We start from the raw sequence: 19,670 nt of genomic DNA on the forward strand, positions 1-19,670 counted from the left end.
GATCGATGTGTACAACAGCATGTTCCAGTTCCCGCCAATATCCAGCAACTTCACACAGCCATTGAAGAGTGCGACAACATTCCACAATCAACACCCTGATTAACTATATGTGAAGATGTAGCGCTGCATGACGCAAATGGTGGTCACAACAGATACTCACTGGTTTTCTGATCCACGCCCCTACTTTTTTTTTAAAGGAAGCTGTGACCAACAGATGCATATTTGTATCCCCATGTGAAATCTATAGATTAGGGCCTAATTAATTTATTAAAATTGACTGATTTCCTTGTATGAACAGTAACTCAGTAAAATCTTTGAAATTGTTGCATGTATATTTTTCAGTATAGATTTTACAACCAAACCAAAAATTTCAAAGCTGGAACTAGAGCACCCTTGGGAAAACTGCCCTTCGAATTTCTAGAGAAAAAAAGTCACCCAAAAGTTCTGTGCCATGATAATGTAGTTAGGCTAATGATAGGTAAAATAATCTTTCATGATGGCTATTCCACGGTATAAGCATGAGACCAACTGGGTTTGAAAATGTGTGGTCTGCACAACGCAGAATTGTTAGCCCGCTGAGCCTATTGGCATTACCTTGGGAGAGAAAACCATTGACATGTTCAGTGTTTATATGTATGCAAATATATATTTTTGATAATCTAGGGGGGCCTACCTGATTGGGTGTGACAGAACATTCAGGTTTTAGTTGATATAGTAAGTGAAACATGGTCCATTATTATAATTCCACTGTATTTCACCCTTGAAAATGTCCATGGATGTTTTTTGCCCAGACTGTGGCCCTGTCCAGAAACACAGCTCCTACCCCTTCATGATTCATGTAAATACAAAATAATTTGATAGGTGTAAGCAACATGGTATTCAATCCAAGCTGATACCAAACATACAGTACATTGTGATACTAGATCATTATTTTTAGCACTGGTACGCCATCTACTGATGATTGTCCAAATCATTCACTTCCATGGAGGACTCAGCAGTTTAAATGCATCATATTGTCAGGGTTTAGGAAAATGCTATTATCTGGCTATTAGGCTATTATCTGGCCTAGTAAGTCATTTGTACAACTTTAACTCCACACTATGTGGTCTTTTATCTAATTTATTTTAATGGTTTTAGTCATTTTTGTGTAGTACAGGTACGGTAGTGCATGAGTAAGTAGCCTTGCACGAGCCTTGGCTTGTCCAAGTCGGAACAGCTCATAGGGCAAGAGCCTAAGTGCCAAGCAGAGACGCATCAGGTCCCATTTTTACAGTCTTCGGTATGACTTGGCCGGGGAACAAATGCACAAACTTCCAATCTCAGGGTAGCAACACTAACCCCAAGGCCACTGGGGTTAGAAGAATCCGGTAGTCTTAACCAATACCTAGTAGTTATACTCCAACGTATTTTGTGACATTTAAGTTGAAGCATTTATGGCCAAGATGCAGGACACCAACAAGAGGCAGGATATCTTTTATTTGAAATAAGTTCCTTTTCTTTTTGCATAAGTGCAAAATGCACTCAAACAGCCACCTGAGGGAAGTCTACATCTTTAAATAAAAAACAAGCAAAGTGTACATTTTTAGTACAAAATTGTCTTAAAAAATTGCACAAATTGTGTATAATATATATTCATATTTTCCATTTTAAACAAACTTTAAAATAAAGGCTCAGAAAGTAAACAAAATCCACCAAATGAAAAATAAAAACATTTTCCCTAGAATTTAAAGCTGAGGAAACTTGAGACCCTGTTTTCATTTCTGTATCCAGCATAAATATACATATCCTTATATATATATATATATATATATATATATATATATATAATTTTTCCATTCTCTGTGCTATTGTTTGACCAGAAAATCAAAACCTATTGCAAAGTAGTTAAGTCCTACTATAAAACATGGGGGGAGAAACAAAGGTTCTTTCATTTCAACAGGTTATGCAAAAGTCCTACATCAACATTTACATCAAGTGACATAGTAACAGAAGTAATTGGAATCCCTGGTTTTATGAGTTCACTTTTTCTCAAATTGTGTGTATTTGTGTTCCAAAAAACATCAATCCAGAAATCCAGTTTTGCTTATCACCAGAACACATTTCCCTGACTTTAGAACTGAGCGCTGTGGCGGTTGAAGACGCTCAGCGCCGGTATGGATGGAAGCCCGTTACGTTGTGATTCTGTACTCGAGCAAAAACGGCTGCGGTAGCCTGGGGTCCCACTGCCGGTTGTGCTGTTGGTGCCCCGTAAGGGGCAGTCTGCTGGCTGGGGTCTGCGAAAGTATGCCCAAACCCACTCAGGTCCTGACCATAACCTGTGAGGGTGGGTAGGTGGAGAACAGGGAAGAGAGGTTCATTATCAGGATCGTAAATGGTGCTAAGTGAAAGTCCCTTATTTGACCTATAATAAATACATTAATCATAGTTTCAGAGCCTTCTAATGTTCATGTTAAATATTGTATTCCTTCCTTCGTGAGCCTCCATGAACCTACATTCAGAGTTTGGTTAGCCAATTAGGAATGAGCGCTTCCAGTGTAAATCAATTGACTTATAATTGAGGATTCAAAGATGTAATCTAAACTCTTGTGAAAGGCATAAACAAAAGGAAAACAGTATAACAAATACTTAAATCAGTTTTCAGTCACACAAGCACACACGTTTTTTCCCCCCAGACACTGGATGGCACCATCTCCCTGCAATCCACTGTAGTCAGAGAAGCAGGGAACTGCATACATTCAGTGAAGACAGGTCTGAACAGTTCCAACTCATGTCGGACAGTACAGAGTAACAAAAAAATTAATGAAATGAAACAATAGAAATGGTAGAATACAAGGCTGGAAGAAAGAATTAAGAAGAGCTAATAGCAGAGGGGCTAATATGACCAGAGAAATCAAATATAATTGGGTATTCGTTCACCAGCCAAAAGTAATTTTTGCTTCATACCCTTAGATTATCATTCTTTTAGCTGTCATAAGGAGATGGCATATGAAAAACAACAAGTGAATTGACTGCCATCACATTGAATAACAGCGCAAAATAACAGAGAGCAAGATAAAAAATAAACAATGTTGAACATAGTACACCACGAACGCATTTTGCCAATTAGATCATCCCCTTTATAACAGCAAAGCTATGCAGAGAGAGAGTGGACAAAGTGAGGATGCAGATGTTGTTAGTATAACAAACTACAGCTACTATAGGAAATGAGATGTGTAACAGTTAGATTTAATATTCATACCTTGAGATATGGACAAAAAGAACTCAACCTCAAGTCAATGAATACTGTAGCTGTATTTTAGTATACTCTAGAACAGTGGTATTCGAAGTCGGGGTCGTGGGGGAACAAAAGGTCATGTGTAGAGATTATTGAATGGGACAATATACAAATGTTTTTGAGAAGGAATTAGAAAAGTTATTTATTGGTTTATTTTAATTTTGATAAGAGATGAAAATTAATGTAAGATAATTTGTTGATGTAAAATGTTAAAGTTAACAATTTTAAGGCTGTGTCATTAGATTTGGGGTGGGGTCCCTAGAAATTCTGGAGGGGGAAAAAAATGGGGTGCCCGCTGAAAAAGTGTGACTACCACTGATCTAGGAGTATGTACTTTGTATGCACAAACATACCAAAGTACATGCAGGGCAAAAGTATGCAAGGGAACATTAAAGTTGCAGTTATATGTCTATGTACTGAACTGTACTTTTGGTGGTTGGAAAAGACGATGCTCACACCTACCTGCACTATTTTCTCCCTGCACATCCTGACCATTACTGTGAGAAGGACGCGTTGGTCCGTAGGAAGAGGGCTCCTGAGGGTAGTTACCCAAGCCTATCAGGGAGACGAGGAGACTAGGTTGACTGAACCCAGATAGAGAGTCTACTTTACTTTAAAATTGTCCCCTTCTTAGACCTGCCACCTGGGGCTTGGCTTAAATTAACACTATCTCTGACTGCTGTGAGACTCCTGCTAAAATCAGTGCACCCATCCTTATTACACACTCTCTGACTGCCGTGAGACTCCTGCTAAAATCAGTGCACACATCCTTATTACACACTCTCTGACTGCCGTGAGACTCCTGCTAAATCAGTGCACACATCCTTACACTCTCTCTATCTGCTGTTAGACTCCTGCTAAATCACATACATCTGGAATTAGAAACACATAGGGTAGATGGGCTACTTGCTAATGCCCTTTGCTGCCTGTGGCTATGGTTACTGTACTAAATTATTCTAAAATCAGTCAGCTGACGCTAATGGTTAAGAGCAGGATGGGTATGCAAAGCACAAGCATGAAACACCGAACAAGATGGGAATCTCACACCTGACAGTTAGAGGGAAATATACAATTTATATAGTCAAATATAAATTATGGTAGAATATAGATATACACACAGTGACCAGTTTATTAGGTACACCACCCCGTTCACGAAAATGGTTAGCTCCTACAGACAGTGAGTCATGTGGCAGCGGCTTGCTATATAAAGCAGGCAGACAGGCATCGAGGCATTCAGTTACTGTTCGATTGAACGTTAGAATGAGCAAAATGAGTGACCTAAGCGACTTTGGGCGTGGCATGATCATTGGTGCCAGTATCTCAGAAGCGGCCGCCCCCTAAGGCTTTTCACGCACCACAGTATCTAAGGTATACCAAGAATAGTGCGACAAACAAGAACACATCCAGTGAGCGTCAGTCCTGTGGACGAAAACAGCTCCTTGATGAGAGGTCGAAGGAGAATGACAAGAATCGTGCAAGCTAACAGGTGGGCCACAAACAGACAAATAATGGAACAGTACAACAGTTGTGTGCAGAAGGGCATCTCGGAACACACAACTTGTCAGTCCTCGTCACAGATGGGCTGTTGCAGCAGACGACCACACCGAGTTCCACTCATATCAGCTAAAAACAAGAAGCGGCTCCAGTGGGCACCTGATCACCAACATCGGACAATTGAGGAGTGGAAAAAACATTGCCTGGTCCGACGAATGCCGGTTCCTGTTGCGCCATGCTGATGGCGGTCAGGATTTGGCGTAAGCAGCATGAGGCCATGGCCCCATAATGTCTGGTGTCAACGGTACAGGCTGGTGGCGGTGTAATTTTGTGGGGAATTTTTCCTGACACAAGTTAGGTCCCTTGTTACCAATTGAGCAACATTTGAACGCCACACCTTGTAGGATCCATGCCCCAAATAATATGGCTGTTCTGGAGGCAAAGAGGGGACAGACCCAGTACTAGATGGATGTCCCTAATAAACTGGCCACTGAGTGTATACTGTCTTGAAGAGCTATACACTAACAAAGCAATATATCCAAGTCTGTGTCTCCCCATTGTATTTAGTTTACGAAGGATAAATGCCAGTAGGAAATGAGGGGGAACACAGAATGAACTAAATAGGCTACATAAATTAACCTTCCAAAAAGCAAGGATTTACCAATGCATTTTGTTTAAAGAGGGAGAGACCTTGTGCAAAAGCCCCACAATTGATGACAATGCTGGATTTATTGGTACAATAATTATAATTGGAGAGTAATTGGAAAAATCCTGATACATTTCATACTGATGTATTGCATTGAGTCTTCTCATAACAGCTGTAATCGGTTTGTAGGAAAATATTGGTTTCAGGACAATTACGCTCAAGAGAAAAATAACATGCAGGATCCATCGACACCATCTGCCAGGAGAGAAAAGCCAACCAAGTCAGTGACAAAAAGGGAACAGTTGGCCAAACTGCCTGTCACTTTTGCTAGTAAAATATCTACCTGGTTTATCTGCAGTTTGGTGGGCATTCAAACTCCTCTCAAAAACATTGAGGCAGGATGATCAAATTCAAACCTACCATGGGTTACCCATCCCCATTATTCCACAGCCCCACCTGGAAAAATGCTGAAAAAGGTGGCACTGAAGATTCCTGGGTATGGTGGGACTTCTATAGCATCTCCATGGCCTGGAGGGTATGTATGCAAGCGTGTGTATGCTTGTGATGCCATTAAAGCTAAATTGTACCAAAAGGCAAGCTCCTGCTTGTTTGAGGATTGCAGTAATGAGCTTTGGCAAGGGAGCGGTTGACCCAATAAAGCATCCAACATAATGGATCCATCCAGTATAGGCCATAATAACAGTAGAGTTGAGGGCGGGGCTGAGGACTGCATGGAGGCTCTACTTACCATACTGGCTGTAAGGGAAGTCCGGCTGTCCCGTGGGTGCTTTGCTCATGTCCTGAGTAGGTGTGGTGGCTGGAGCAAACCCTAGCGGCCCTGTTCCTGGAGTCGTGGGCGGGGGCGGCACTCCTTGTGGTGCATACTGGTCACCATGAGGCGTGCCAAAACTGTACCCTAAACCAGTGCCAGATGGAAGAATCATTATAATGTTGTACATTCTGAACTATCAATGATAAAATGTTAATATCTCATACAGGTTATAATAATCAAAAGAAACATAACATGATTATTGTTGTAGGAGATGCAACCCTAGGCAGTAGGGTTGGGCGATATTAGGATATTATCATATATTGGTAATATAAAGTAATATATTGTGAAGACTATATTAACGTTCTTGTGAAAACAACATTAAAATATATTTCAGAACCATAAACGTGTGTGTTACTGTTGGTGTTGCAGCACTGCTAGTGCTGCAGACCTGCTATCAATTTCTTCAAGACAAAGCTGGCAGTGAAAGTACAATGATTTTCCTCCTTCATTTTCTGTTTTAGCTGACTTTCATCAATGCCTGTATATGAAACTCGCACGGACCTTTCAGAGATACTTAAGAGGTATTTGTAAATGTGTGTAGATGTTTTTAACAAAGCAAAACACTGCAATCATAATTTGGCCCATAATATTGCTAATCACAATATTTACGATATGAAAACAAAATAATGTACATAAATGTAAACACTTTTTTTTTTAATGACAATACAGCACAGCTACTGACCAAACTGAGGTGGTGTACTGTATCCCTGTTGAGCGTAGGCCTGAGGTGCCCCAAACCCCCCCGCCGGGGCCGCTGTGACGAGGAACGCGTTGAATGGCGAGGGGGGCTGTGCGGGAGCTCCACGACCCGCAGATAAAGGGGGCCCGTATCCACCTGAGACAGAACACAACGTATAGTTACGTATATACATACACACACGATGACAGGTGTCTATTGCTACATGTTCAGTCTCAGATATACCCTAGATGAAACCGACCGTCAGTAGACACTGCACATTAGACAATATTTTCAACATGGGGAGAACAGTGTCAAAAATAACAAAAATGCAACTTGTATATGAATGTGGTGCATTCTAGAACTCCAGCATTAAAGCTACAATAGCACTTGCTTGACCTAAGATACAGGAACACCGCTAGGATTGTTTGGGGGTTGGTTGTATGATACATGACAAGCGAGGGTGACGGGAGGTAAGAATCATTAAGCCCATTATCTGTCTTGAGGGAAATGAGCAGTGACCTCAGCCATTACAGCTGACACCGTGATAACACTGGTGCTTAACGGACAATACCTAATTGGTCAATATGGAAAATACAAAGTGCAAGGCAATGTCTGTCACAATACTTTCTTGATAAGCTAACTGTCACAAGACAATTTACTATTTAAAACAGCAAGTTAGTGAGATGTCTGAAACGGTCAAGTGATTCAAGGACAAAACATACCCAAGGGCTGGCCTGTAGACACCCAAACTCCTTCAAAGAGAAAATAGTTGACAGTTTATTTATGCTGGCACAAAACCAATCTTGCCATATGTAATTGGTAACTACGGTACTGTTGTCAGTAAGTTGACCATTCCTCAAAGTTACATTTCAGTGCTGACCCAGAAATACAATGTTAATGTTATAACATAAGGCATCAGACATTGTAACAGTTTCCAATGCTATCTTTCTTCTAGTTATAAAATAATGTCATGTTCCTGGTCTGAGAGATCGAGCCGTGCCTGGCTGGTCTCCCACTCACCCGGAGGCCCATAACTCTGCTGCCAGCCCTGGGCAGGCTGTGCCGACCAACCATTGGCTGCACTCAGGATGCCTCTGGGTCCCCATTGGTTAGGTCCAAGCTGGCCAGGAGCGTTGCTGTCCCGAGGTTCAGCCTTTTTCACTTCCACCTGGACAAAGGACAAGGAGGACACACATTGCAAGACCAGTAATTTATCTCCAAAATCGCTTCCTTATCTAAACTCACCCATTACAAATATTTATCTTTAACATATCAGCTTGAGAGGGGTTCTGTTTTACATCTTACCTGGGCCAACACTGCTGCCTAATACAGATAAAAAGTTGCTTAACAATATGTTTCTCAGGTATATCAGTCACAATAGGGTTAAGATAAATCAATTGCATAAAAATTATGTAAAATGGTGCTAAAAACGTCATGAAAACTACAGTACAGCTGGTCTACCTGAGAAACATAGAATTCCTATTTCCTGTTTTTTTATGCCCTTTAATTTTTATAAAAACATCTAATGGAAGGTCAAGACTTACCTTTCCCGGGCTAACGCTTAAATAATCTCAATTATGTTTAACTTGGAGTAGAATTTCAGAGGGAAATGGATGTAGAAAGAAATGTGTATCATATCTATCAGAATAAGAGGTAAAACATGCAGACAATAGAAATGGATAGTCATAAGTCAATATAGAAATGAATCTTCATACCGTGTCAGATAATGGAGAAAATTGCAATGGTGCTTAATTGACTAATACCCATCTGATTTGCTCATCTCACACAGAATAGAAGCACCTGGTATTGGACTGGTCTAACATTCAATGAGGTTGAAAAGCCTGTTCTTTTAACATGCCAGATGGTTTGCGAGGCTACCAGCCATTATCTGCCCTAAAAAAAAAAAATATGGTAGTGTCACTTGCTGTAGCTAGCCAGCAACAGCGATACCAGCAGTTTACCAGAGCGAAAATGGGTTTAAAACTAGGGGGGAGACTAGATAGAAATAGACTAGGCTCTATAGAGGTTGAGTTATTGGGGTCACCTTGCATGAGGAAAACAAATTGCAATTCTTCCCCTGCTTTAAGGTGGTGCTACTTTCTTTGGCTCCCCTCTTTCTTCTCTGTCGACCTAATTACAGGCACGTTTCCATGAGTGGCCCCCCCGCCTATAGCGCAGATACCTGGGTCCTCTCCCTCGGGCATCGCAGCTGGAGTGATGGATACAACGACTTCGGTACACTCCAACAGCAGACCTGGGATTTGTGCCACAGTTTGATGTGCTCCACTTTCTAATTTTATAACTTTTATTCCCCAAAGCCCAGCCTAAGGTAATGTCAACTCAAGAAAAATATCTCAAGTCGAGCCCCAATTCCTGCTGGAAATCAGGACAAAGTCAAGGAGAGTCGGTATGAGTACAGCAGAATGTAGGTAGGGTCTCATACATCAATTCTGAACAGACATGGCTTTAGTTTGTACATTTAACGAGGTCAGAAAGGGTTAAACTATGAAACATTTGTAAATAAGTCAAAAACATTTAATGTTCTCTTCCAATAAAAGACGTTACGTATCCTCGCTTGGGGGGGCGGAGTATTGAACGCAATTTTTCCCAAATGTTTAAAATTGATTTTGTCAAGATAATTACTGCTATAAGAGAGAATGTCTCAGAAGTAGCTAAGCTAAAGTGTTTTGTTAAAACTATAAATGACGAATAAATAAACTCTGCTGGTATCACAAAAATTTGGCTTTAGGCACCCAATTAGCTAAGAAATCTCCATTGGGAGAAAGTAGTGAATGAATAGGGGCTTCAACTAGCCCTTGAAAAAGACCCACCCATTTTGGTTGTCAGAATTGATCGACACAGTATGGAGATTCTTAAACTGAGGTCACTTAATTGAGGTTGTTTCACTTTTTAACAAGTTGAATAGGAAATATATCAAATAGCTCAAAAAGTAAGTGACCTGCCAACAAAATAAGAAAAAAAATATAACTGAACAAGACCAATCCTTTAGGTGATTTCTTTGTGGTAAAATACACACTTATCTCCAGGGGTGAAAGTAAGCCGGTACGTCTTCCCGGCAAAAGAAAGTGGACTTACACCGTACCGGTAAAACATGAGCCTATCACAATAATTAAAACAAAATGTCAAGAAAACTGTAGGCTTTTACAACATTTATCATGACAGCATGTCAGCCGGATGAAAAATTAGCGAACGGACTTGAAAATGGGTGGTATACAGGCTTACGATGCAAATGCGGTGGTTCAACGAGAACACTGACATTTCTATAAAGGCAGATGACTGGCTGAGACTGACATGCGCAGACATCAATTCAGGCTACAAGTGTAGGCATAATGATAGCTGAATGTCATTACATTTTTGGTGTTTTAAAGGGATAGTTTGGCAATGTGGCCCTTTATCATCATCTTTTTGGCAATGTGTCCCATATTATCATCATCATCTTCCTTTTGGCAATGTGTCCCATATTATCATCATCATCTTCCTTTTGGCAATGTGGCCCATATTATCATCATCATCATCTTCCTTTTGGCAATGTGGCCCTTTATCATCATCATCATCTTCCTTTTGGCTATGTGGCCCTTTATCATCATCATCATCTTCCTTTTGGCTATGTGGCCCTTTATCATTATCATCTTCCTTTTGGCTATGTGGCCCTTTATCATCATCATCATCTTCCTTTTGGCTATGTGGCCCTTTATCATCATCATCATCATCATCATCTTCCTTTTGGCTATGTGGCCCTTTATCATCTTCTTCCCGAGTCTGATGAACTTGTGGATATAAATGTTTATGTACGGTGGAGTTCAATATGATTGACACCCTTGATACAGATTAGCAATTATTATACTGAGCTATATTGTATTAAAAAAAAAATCATTATTTTATACTAATACAATTGCCCAGAGAAATAGATTTAGTTGAACAAGTCACACTTTTTTTCCTCACAAAAAGGTTACGGTCAAAATATGACACCCCTTTTTTCAATACCTCACCATGCGAGAATAACAGCACAGAGTCAATTAACAATTTCTTCATGTGTGCTTGCGCTTAATGTCTTGCCAGAAGATCCACTTGCGGACAAGTTTCAGCCTCCTGGAAGAGGCAACCAAGTTTTTGGATAAAATGTCCTGGTACTGCCTCCCGGGTGGCGCAGTGGTCTAGGGCACTGCATCGCAGTGCTAACTGCGCCACCAGAGTCTCTGGGTTCGCGCCCAGGCTCTGTCGCAGCCGGCCGTGACCGGGAGGTCCGTGGGGCGACGCACAATTGGGCTAGCGTCGTCCGGGTTAGGGAGGGTTTGGCCGGTAGGGATATCCTTGTCTCATCGCGCTCCAGCGACTCCTGTGGCGGGCCGGGCGCAGTGCGCGCTAACCAAGGGGGCCAGGTGCACGGTGTTTCCTCCGACACATTGGTGCGGCTGACTTCCGGGTTGGAGGCGCGCTGTGTTAAAGAAGCAGTGCGGCTTGGTTGGGTTGTGCTTCGGAGGACGCATGGCTTTCGACCTTCGTCTCTCCCGAGCCCGTACGGGAGTTGTAGCGATGAGACAAGATAGTAATTACTAGCGATTGGATACCACGAAAATTGGGGTGAAAAGGGGATAAAATAAAAAATAAAAATAATAATAATAAAAAAAAAATAATAAAAAAAAAATAATGTCCTGGTACTGGGTAAAGTTCATGATGCCGTTGACCTTAACAAGGGCCGCAGGACCAGTGGAAGTAAAATTATCCTCGTAAGGTGAATTATTGAAAGGTATTGAAAACAGGGGTGTCAATTTTTACACAAAATTATTTTTTTATGATTGTCAAACAAAATCTTTCTCTGAGCAACAATTAGCATAAAATAAAAAAATGTTGTATACAATAACTCAGTATTTTAATTAATTATTTTACAGTCATTTTTGCTAATCTTTATCAAGGGTGTCAATAATTTCAGACTCCACTGTATCTGCGTCCAGTATGAAGGTAGAGATAGTTTCGCGAGCCAACACTAACTAGCATTAGCACAATGACTGGAAGTCTACAGGAACAGCTAGCATATGTTTGACAATCAGATTGAAAACATCATGACTGGTTGTGTTTATTTAAAATACATAAATTTAGTAAAATTATAGATCCTATTAAATTAATAGGGATTCTATTTATAATTCTATGATCAGGCCCTCGTAATCGCGTGCAAACATATGAGATCCCGTACCGGGAAGAAATAAAATCTACTTTCACCCCTGCTTATCTACCATTATATGCTCCAAAACTGGCAACTTGAATCTCCAATGCCAGAGTAAATATTGTATTTTAAATAAGATATGGAATACCTTTAACACCCTAAAGGAGAGGTCAAAATAAACAAAGCCTTGGGCGACTACAGGAGTTGTACATAATATTTCAGAGGGGAGACCAAGTCTTATTTGCAGCAAGTACAAGGCCAACCAGGCCATTGACAGGTTGCAGCCAAGAAAAAAAATTGTGCCCTGATCTTTAGGAAAATATTTGGAGTACAAAATTTCAGTAATCTTCAGCCGTGTCATTATCATGAGGTTTACAGGAGCTTTAGGCATTCATGAAAGAGGAACCAACCTCATTGGTGGCCCCTGGAAATAAGAGCTGTAACTCCAAAAGGTAACAGCGCCAAACAATGCTTCCCGTCGCCCAAGCCTCTGTTTGATCTTGAGGGTAAAATAAAACTACAACTACACACTTTTTTGCCCATGATGTCGTGAAAATGCATGTTGACAGCCTGGTCCACTGATTGTTCGGCCTCGAAAGTAATAAATCCAAAACCTAGCCAACGACCAAGAGTGAATCAAGGTAGCAGGGTGTTGTGACAACACAAGATGAAGAACAGTATTGGGGTCAGCAAGACAGGGATCCATCAAGATTGAGCTGGAGGCTCCTGGGGCTTGGATGCTCCTGGGGCTTGGATGCTGTCGCTGACTTGCAGCAATACACAAGTTTAAGTTTGGGGGCAGAGGCACTTTTATCATCCAATAAACTGTGCACTAATCCTCTCCATGCTAACTCTAGGGTTTCAGTATTTTAAAATATTTGTAAATACTTCTAACATAGCAAAGTAAATTTAAGTAACATTTGCTTGTACTGCATTCATGTATTATATAGGGGATTGAAAATGTAATTTATATACAACTGTAATATATTTACATGCAGTGTAGTCAGTGGAACTACTGAGGAATATAAAAACTATAGATTGAGACACATTTGAGTGGTCTCAAAGCATTCATTTCTATATTGGATTCCAATTTGACCTGTGCTATTGATGTGACTTCATGCCGTTTCATCCAAACCCCACCTTGATCTACCCCTTGGCATATTTCTGTGCAGCACAAACTGGCAGCATCCAATGTTAATGCATAACAAAAAATGGAGAAACAGAAACTGTACAATGTCTAAAGATTTCTCCAAGCTTTCCCAAATTTGGTTTTATGTTTTGAGTCAGCCAGGATAAGCCTAAATGGAAAATTACAATATTACTTACAACAGCAACACAAAGATATAGGCCATTTTGTCTTCCGAATGTGTAAGTAACAACTATTGATGCTGTCAAGAGTTTACATGGGGGATAAACAAAGTTCCCTTCAAAACAAGGAGAAAAACCGCACTCTGTGAGGATTTAACACTTACTATATAAAACAAAAAAAGTGAAATTAAGTAGCAAATCAACAAAGGCTTGATAAAGGATTGATGGTGAATCCTCTGGTAGCTTTACATTGAAATAGACAAAGTCTAACATAGACCCTAGGTTATTCTCACACCCTTTAAGCACAATGAATAGTCTCTTCATGATATGAAAAAGAGCTCTAGCTGAACTTATGGATATACAGCACTGTAATTTAGCATAGCCATACCATCTTTGATTCAACTGTACATTTAGAAAGCAAACATTGGCAAAATGTCCTGGTTCTGATAAGGTCTATGGGGATTTCACATCCAAGGCTCTAAAAAACTTTTCAGAGTTTGCCATTGCAAAAGCACACAACACTGAACCAGTTTAATTTTGATGAATGTATACCAGTGGCAGAATTGGGTTGTGAGAACATCTCCACTGAGGGACCTAACCTGATTCCAATTCAATGTCCTTTGAGACAAAATAGATTTTGAAACCTCTAATATCATGTCAAGCCTTCCCAAGCCGCCTGATCTACAACTAAAAATACCATCCATCGATGACCTGTCCTTATTCTAGATTCAAAACTTAGTTCAAGCATTTAGAGACATATTGGTAACATTCAAGTCGAACATTTGCTGCAAACTGAAAGCCGCAAACATTCCTAGAAAATAATACAAGTGTCAAAACATCCTAGGTCCTGCTCAGCGCAACAAAACTCAGTTCATATGATGATTCTAAACTTTGTATACACCCCAAATTGACAGCCTGCACATTCCATTTGGGGATTTTACATCTGGCCTGTACCTCTGTGATACCACTCAGTACACAATAACCTAAAGGAGAAAAGACAAATCTTAAGAGACACCATTAATCACATTCAAACCATTCACAAGAAGGAGAAGAGAGAAAGAAAAATAGAAAGGGCTTACTTACAAAAATACTTAACTTTCTACATACGGGAAAACACATGATATATATATTTTTTAGATATATCAGACATGTCTAAACTAAAAAAAAGAAAACTTAGTTCAATGCCGGACTTTAAATATATTTTATTAAAAGAAAAGTCTGGATATTATCCTTGATTATCTTAGGGTTATTGCTGTGTATCATCGTGTAAATTCAGATGACAAACTATTCTGTTTGTCTCCCCAAAGAGATCAATGGATTCTGAAGGAGAAGAGGGGGGAATAAATTATGGAATTCATTCATGACCACTGCATCATTGCTATGTAGGACAAGTGCAAAAGAAACAGCTCTGAGCAAACATACCAAACTAATGTATATTTAAACTGTTCTGAGAGAACTGACCAGCCTAAATTACATCAACCCATGCTTGTCTTGTCATTCTAACTGTCAACTAATTTAAACAGATGGAACTGAGTAAGGACTTCCACTTAAAGCATGTGTCAAACTCATTCCACGGACGGCCGAGTGGCTGTGGGTTTTCGCAACACCCTTGTACTTAATTCATCAATCAAGGTTACTAATTAGTAAAGAACTCCCCTCACCTGGTTGTCTGTCTTAATTGACAGGAAAAAACAAAAACCTGCAGATACTCGGCCCGCCGTGGAATGAGTTGAACACCCCTGACTTAAAGGGATACTTCGGGATTTTGGCAATGCACCCTTTTATCTACTTCCCAGAGTCAGATTAACTTGTGGATACCATTTGTATGTCTCTGTGTCCGGTATGAAGGAAGTTAGAGGTAGTTTTGCAGAATCATCTGCATAATTGTCCTTGTTTTCTATCAATACACAGGTGAAGCTCTGTTATTTCAACATTTAAGTCAAACTAAACGAGGAATGTTAGCACTTACGTCAAAGAATATGAAAGTTTGAAATGAGACCCAAAATCTATTCACACATCTTGAATAACAAAAAACAATAACCTTCATCTCAATAAGCTTATTTCATGTTAACATGTTCCTAATTGAACAAAAACTTCTAGGGGCTACGTCTACACAGGCAGCCCAATTCTGATATTCTTGCCACCAATCAGATGGGCTCTTTAGCCAATAATAGGGCAAAAGATCAGAATTAGGTTACCTGTGTAAATGTAGTCTATACGCATCAGAAGCTGATTCTGTCACACAAAGTCAAGGGAAGATGTCTTAAATGAATGCCAACGTCATTCAACTTTCTCACCATGTAAACAGGTCTGCATGGGGAAAGTTCAATGGTTAAGGATGAAAAAGATGTTCCACCACAAGACACAGGGGATATAGTTATAATTGAGGGTGGGGTGGAGGGGGAATGAATGTGCTTATCCTATTTGGGTCAGAATAGTTTGTCATGAGATTTAGAGATGGGAGGTATGGAAGAGAAAAACGAGATCAGCTTTTACCTCGGGGCCTCTGTTTCTCCGCGTCATAGATCATTACCACCTCTGTGACCTTGGATTACACAAAGGAGAACATGGGCTGCATTAGGATTCAGACTCACTAGTATTGCCATAGCATGCATCTCTCAGTTGGAACCATAGAATTAGGAATTAGAATACTAATTTAATAGGATCTCTATGGTTTGAACACTGACACGTTCTACATCCTCAAATTGATGGCATTTAAACAGAAAATTTTATTTTTCCTGTGGTCTTCCAAGAAGCAGTTCCTGTATTGGATCCTGGTAACTGTTTTAGGTATAAAACAAATATATAAAGCTATACAATACAGTATACAGCATCTTAACAAGACTCACCACTCCAAATCTATTGAAATATTCCCGGAGTTCTGGTTCACCACAGTTATGGGGGATTCCACCGACAAATATCTTCTTTGATTTATTGCTGTCAGCTTTGCTGCCCTTCTGAAACAAAGAATGGGGTCTCAAAGCCAGATCGAGAATCACACTGAAGACGAGGCAATTCACCATCATCTAGCTAGACAGTCGAGAAGAAATTAGCTTCTCTCTCCTTTTGCCCTGAGGTATAAATGTCACGTCGATGCAAACACTAGTCCACACAGATCAGGGTGCACTAGTGCCTTCGCTTCAGCATTACTGAGACAAGCTATTTCAGGATTGCAGCGTAATTCATTTTTACAGAATCACTTAGTCTAACAATTACATTTTAAGCTCTTTAGCAGAAGTCATGTTAACAGCAATAAGCCTCAGTGTGACAGACGCGATTTCTAGAGGCAGATAGGACCCAGCTTATCAAAGGACAAAAAGGATCCAATTCAATCCATTCTACCCAGGCGTGGTGCCCTATTTCTATAGAGGACATAGAGTACCTAGCCTCCGCGAAATGAAATACGCTCCTTACCCAGCCGTCCTTGGTTCGTACTTTTTCAGGTTGCATTCCTCTGGGGGTACATGGCTTGGGGTCAATCTAAAGGCAAAGGATGAAATCTCAGCCTTCATTGAAAAAGCACCTTCAAATGTTCTCTACAATTTATCAGGTGAATTATCCTACTCAATAAGGCCACGTACAAATGGAATAAATTAAATATGTGCAATACAATTAACTTGTAAATCACAATTTAAAATAAATCAATTTAATTGCAAGAAAATAACCTTCATTATAGAAAAATGGCCATGTTCATATTGGTGCATATAAAACGCACTGTCTGCAGTTAATTATCTGTTACATGTTGTTAAGCATCTGAACAGGCAACATTCAGCCTGCTTTACATATAGCTCATCAGAACAGTCCAGGGATGTCCTTCAGAGAGCCAGCCTTTTGTTTTCTGAAGATGCCAGTGTACGCTATGGGTTCACTATTACTTCATTAGCTCTGTGTAATACTTTACTGAAAAAAGTCCCCATTCCCATTCAGTGCTTAATCCTTCTCTCACACTTTACAAAAGACATCATCGGAAAGACACGTATTTCACACTCACATTTCTGCCATCGAGATTATGGGGTTTGGTCTCCAGTACAGTCCGGACACAGTTGGGGTCTTTGAATTTGACAAAACCAAAGCCCCGCGACTGATTTGTGGTTTTGTCCTTCATGATGACACAATCAACTACTTCCCCATACTGCGAGAAATAGTTTCTCAAAGTTTCTGATAGAAAAGAGGACATTGACATGAGTCGGACGATGCCGTTACAGAATCCTTCAGGGATATATACATTGCCTAGTGTCCTGACATTATGGGTAATGTGTTCAAAAGTTCACTGGATGCAAAGCATGAATAATACATTTACATTACAGGCATGTATCTTTGGAGGCAGGGCATAGAGATTTCAACAAATAAGAGTCATATCATTCACATTGAAAGCCCCCCCCCCCCCACACACACAAGGTAATCCCAAGGAAGGACACACAGAAATACATAGTACTGTGGCTACTGCTCATAACTTCAGAAAACACTGTCAGAGTGAAGAGTGTGGCGCAAAGACACACACTGTCTAATCAAGCATGATACAGAGAAGGGCTCTGAATGCCTGTGGCTGAAGACAAACTCATGTAAAGCTACTAGGTCTGAGCAATTATGAGAAAAGCCTGCATGTGTGGTTTAACTGCAATACATGATAACATGCAACCCTTTGGGTACTCCAGAACAACATTTCCATGCAGACACTTTCATGTACAAGCACAACACTATCTGCATTGCAATACACCTAATATTGACAGGTTGGTAAGTAGACAGCTGACTCACCCTGTGTTGTACTCCAGTCCAAGCCACCCACAAACAGTTTCCTATAAAATTAAGAAAAAAGCCGTCCTTTGAGGACACTTGAGATGGTCCATCAGTCCTTGGACACAATAAACCATTCTCAAATGGTTTGTGGCGTTAATGTGTGACTATTAGTTAAGTGACTGTGCCACATAGCTATACTTTTTATGCAACCTTACAATAGCTTGAGTTGTATTTGAGCGGGTGTTTCTGTAGGTAGCTGATGATTCGTATCAACACAAAACGTCCTATTAAAAGGCTGGAATATAGAGGGTGACTTGTTTAGCCCCGACAATACTTCAGGTCTTTTTTTGTTTTATTCCTCCTGCGACGTATCCAGGGCAGGCTAAAATAAACCAGGCAAGAGAGACGTTCGCTAGCTAGCTAAAATACATGATCCCCGCTGGATCTTGAAAATAGCGCTAACTGCACATCGATCTAGGCTAGCTAATGTTAGCTACATATTTGACATTATACTCTTATCAGCTGTATGCCGACATTCAAAACTAGGCAAGTTACCATAGCCTCAACTATAATTTCGTATGGATAATTTAGATAGATCAAACCAACATTATCCAAATCCTCTCAATCCAATGCCCTGAAAGAGTCCTCTATCAAGTTCATCAAGTGAGTAACAGGGCAATAAAACTCGCGCCAGCAACCAGCTACAATTGAAGACGTTAGCTAGCTAACGTTAGCTAGTTGTCTAATATTTTTTGGGGAAAATCTGTTAATCTGTCAACTTCAATCAAACTTCTACCATCACACTCAAAATAAATTGGCAACAACTAACGTAAACATGAAGATAGCAAAGCTTCGACCCCTGATGGTGCGGTGCCCACATTTTTACAACACAATAGCTAACGTTAGCTAAATATAGTAACTTGCTAGTTAGCCGCTAACATTGTAGCTGCTGACTCGTTTCAGTTTCTATTTAGCTAGGTGGCTTGTTAGCTAAATAGTTGAGTTGTTCAATGAATTATTCAATGACAACTTGAAAAGTAATGTTTAAATGGTATCTAAACCAATGTCATGCGTTTCCAAATGATTAGCTAGTAGTAGCTAGGCTAAAGTCAACTAACGTTCGCTTACTATCTAGCTAGCTACCAGTACATTTACTTAACAAAATGCTAGCTGAGTAAAAGTGGTGATGCGGGTGAGATCTATCACAGTAATAATTGATTCAAGTTCAAATGTATATAGCTATTTAACTAATTGTCATTAATTATATGGAGATCACATCTTACCCAACTTCATCTCCGGCTAAGTTGCTGTTCATTTCTAGGCTAGTGTGCAGGGAACTGGTGTGCTGTCACCTGTTCGGTGTATTGCTTCAGTAGCTACTACCGCCCCTCTACTGTAGCTACTGTACTGATACCAGAGGAAGGTCACTCTGCTTTTGGTTCAAACTGAATCTGCGCAATGACGACATGTTTGCCACGGGGCCAGTTCTGGGATATGTAGTTGAAATTCAAGATGTAG

The 19,670-nt window shown here is 40.2% G+C and overlaps 1 protein-coding gene across 5 annotated transcripts; it reads right to left on the reverse strand.

The window, feature by feature from the left end:
- Window positions 1-1,457: 1,457 nt before the first annotated feature.
- dazap1 (DAZ associated protein 1) lies at window positions 1,458-19,568 on the reverse strand. Of its 5 annotated transcripts, none has more exons than XM_055940685.1 (13): window positions 19,436-19,568; window positions 18,171-18,211; window positions 17,407-17,573; window positions 16,830-16,895; window positions 16,265-16,369; window positions 15,912-15,960; window positions 12,639-12,721; window positions 7,946-8,093; window positions 7,648-7,677; window positions 6,929-7,081; window positions 6,163-6,330; window positions 3,737-3,829; window positions 1,458-2,315 (listed from the first exon to the last, which is right to left on the reverse strand). In XM_055940685.1, exons 1-13 carry the CDS (start codon window positions 19,465-19,467, stop codon window positions 2,143-2,145), a joined length of 1,308 nt encoding a protein of 435 aa, XP_055796660.1. In that variant the 5' UTR covers window positions 19,468-19,568; the 3' UTR covers window positions 1,458-2,142. The 5 variants fall into 5 exon arrangements, with proteins under 5 accessions (XP_055796660.1, XP_055796659.1, XP_055796661.1 ...); XM_055940684.1 differs by having other exon boundaries at window positions 16,265-16,372; XM_055940686.1 differs by lacking the exon at window positions 3,737-3,829 and having other exon boundaries at window positions 16,265-16,372.
- Between the last annotated feature and the right edge of the window lie 102 nt (window positions 19,569-19,670).

Source organism: Salvelinus fontinalis, chromosome 12 (assembly GCF_029448725.1).
Source record: "Salvelinus fontinalis isolate EN_2023a chromosome 12, ASM2944872v1, whole genome shotgun sequence".
NCBI classification, from domain to species: Eukaryota; Metazoa; Chordata; class Actinopteri; order Salmoniformes; family Salmonidae; genus Salvelinus; species Salvelinus fontinalis.

Excerpts from the sequence above, each read along its gene's own strand:
- dazap1 (XM_055940684.1), bottom strand. The coding sequence starts at position 19,467 with ATGAACAGCAACTTAGCCGGAGATGAAGTTGG. Across the intron at positions 18,212-19,435 it reads TTAGCCGGAGATGAAGTTGG|GAAACTGTTTGTGGGTGGCT; the intron begins GTAAGATGTGAT and ends TTAATTTTATAG. Across the intron at positions 7,678-7,945 it reads GCAGAGTTATGGGCCTCCGG|GAGTTTGGGTGTCTACAGGC; the intron begins GTGAGTGGGAGA and ends TTCTCTTTGAAG.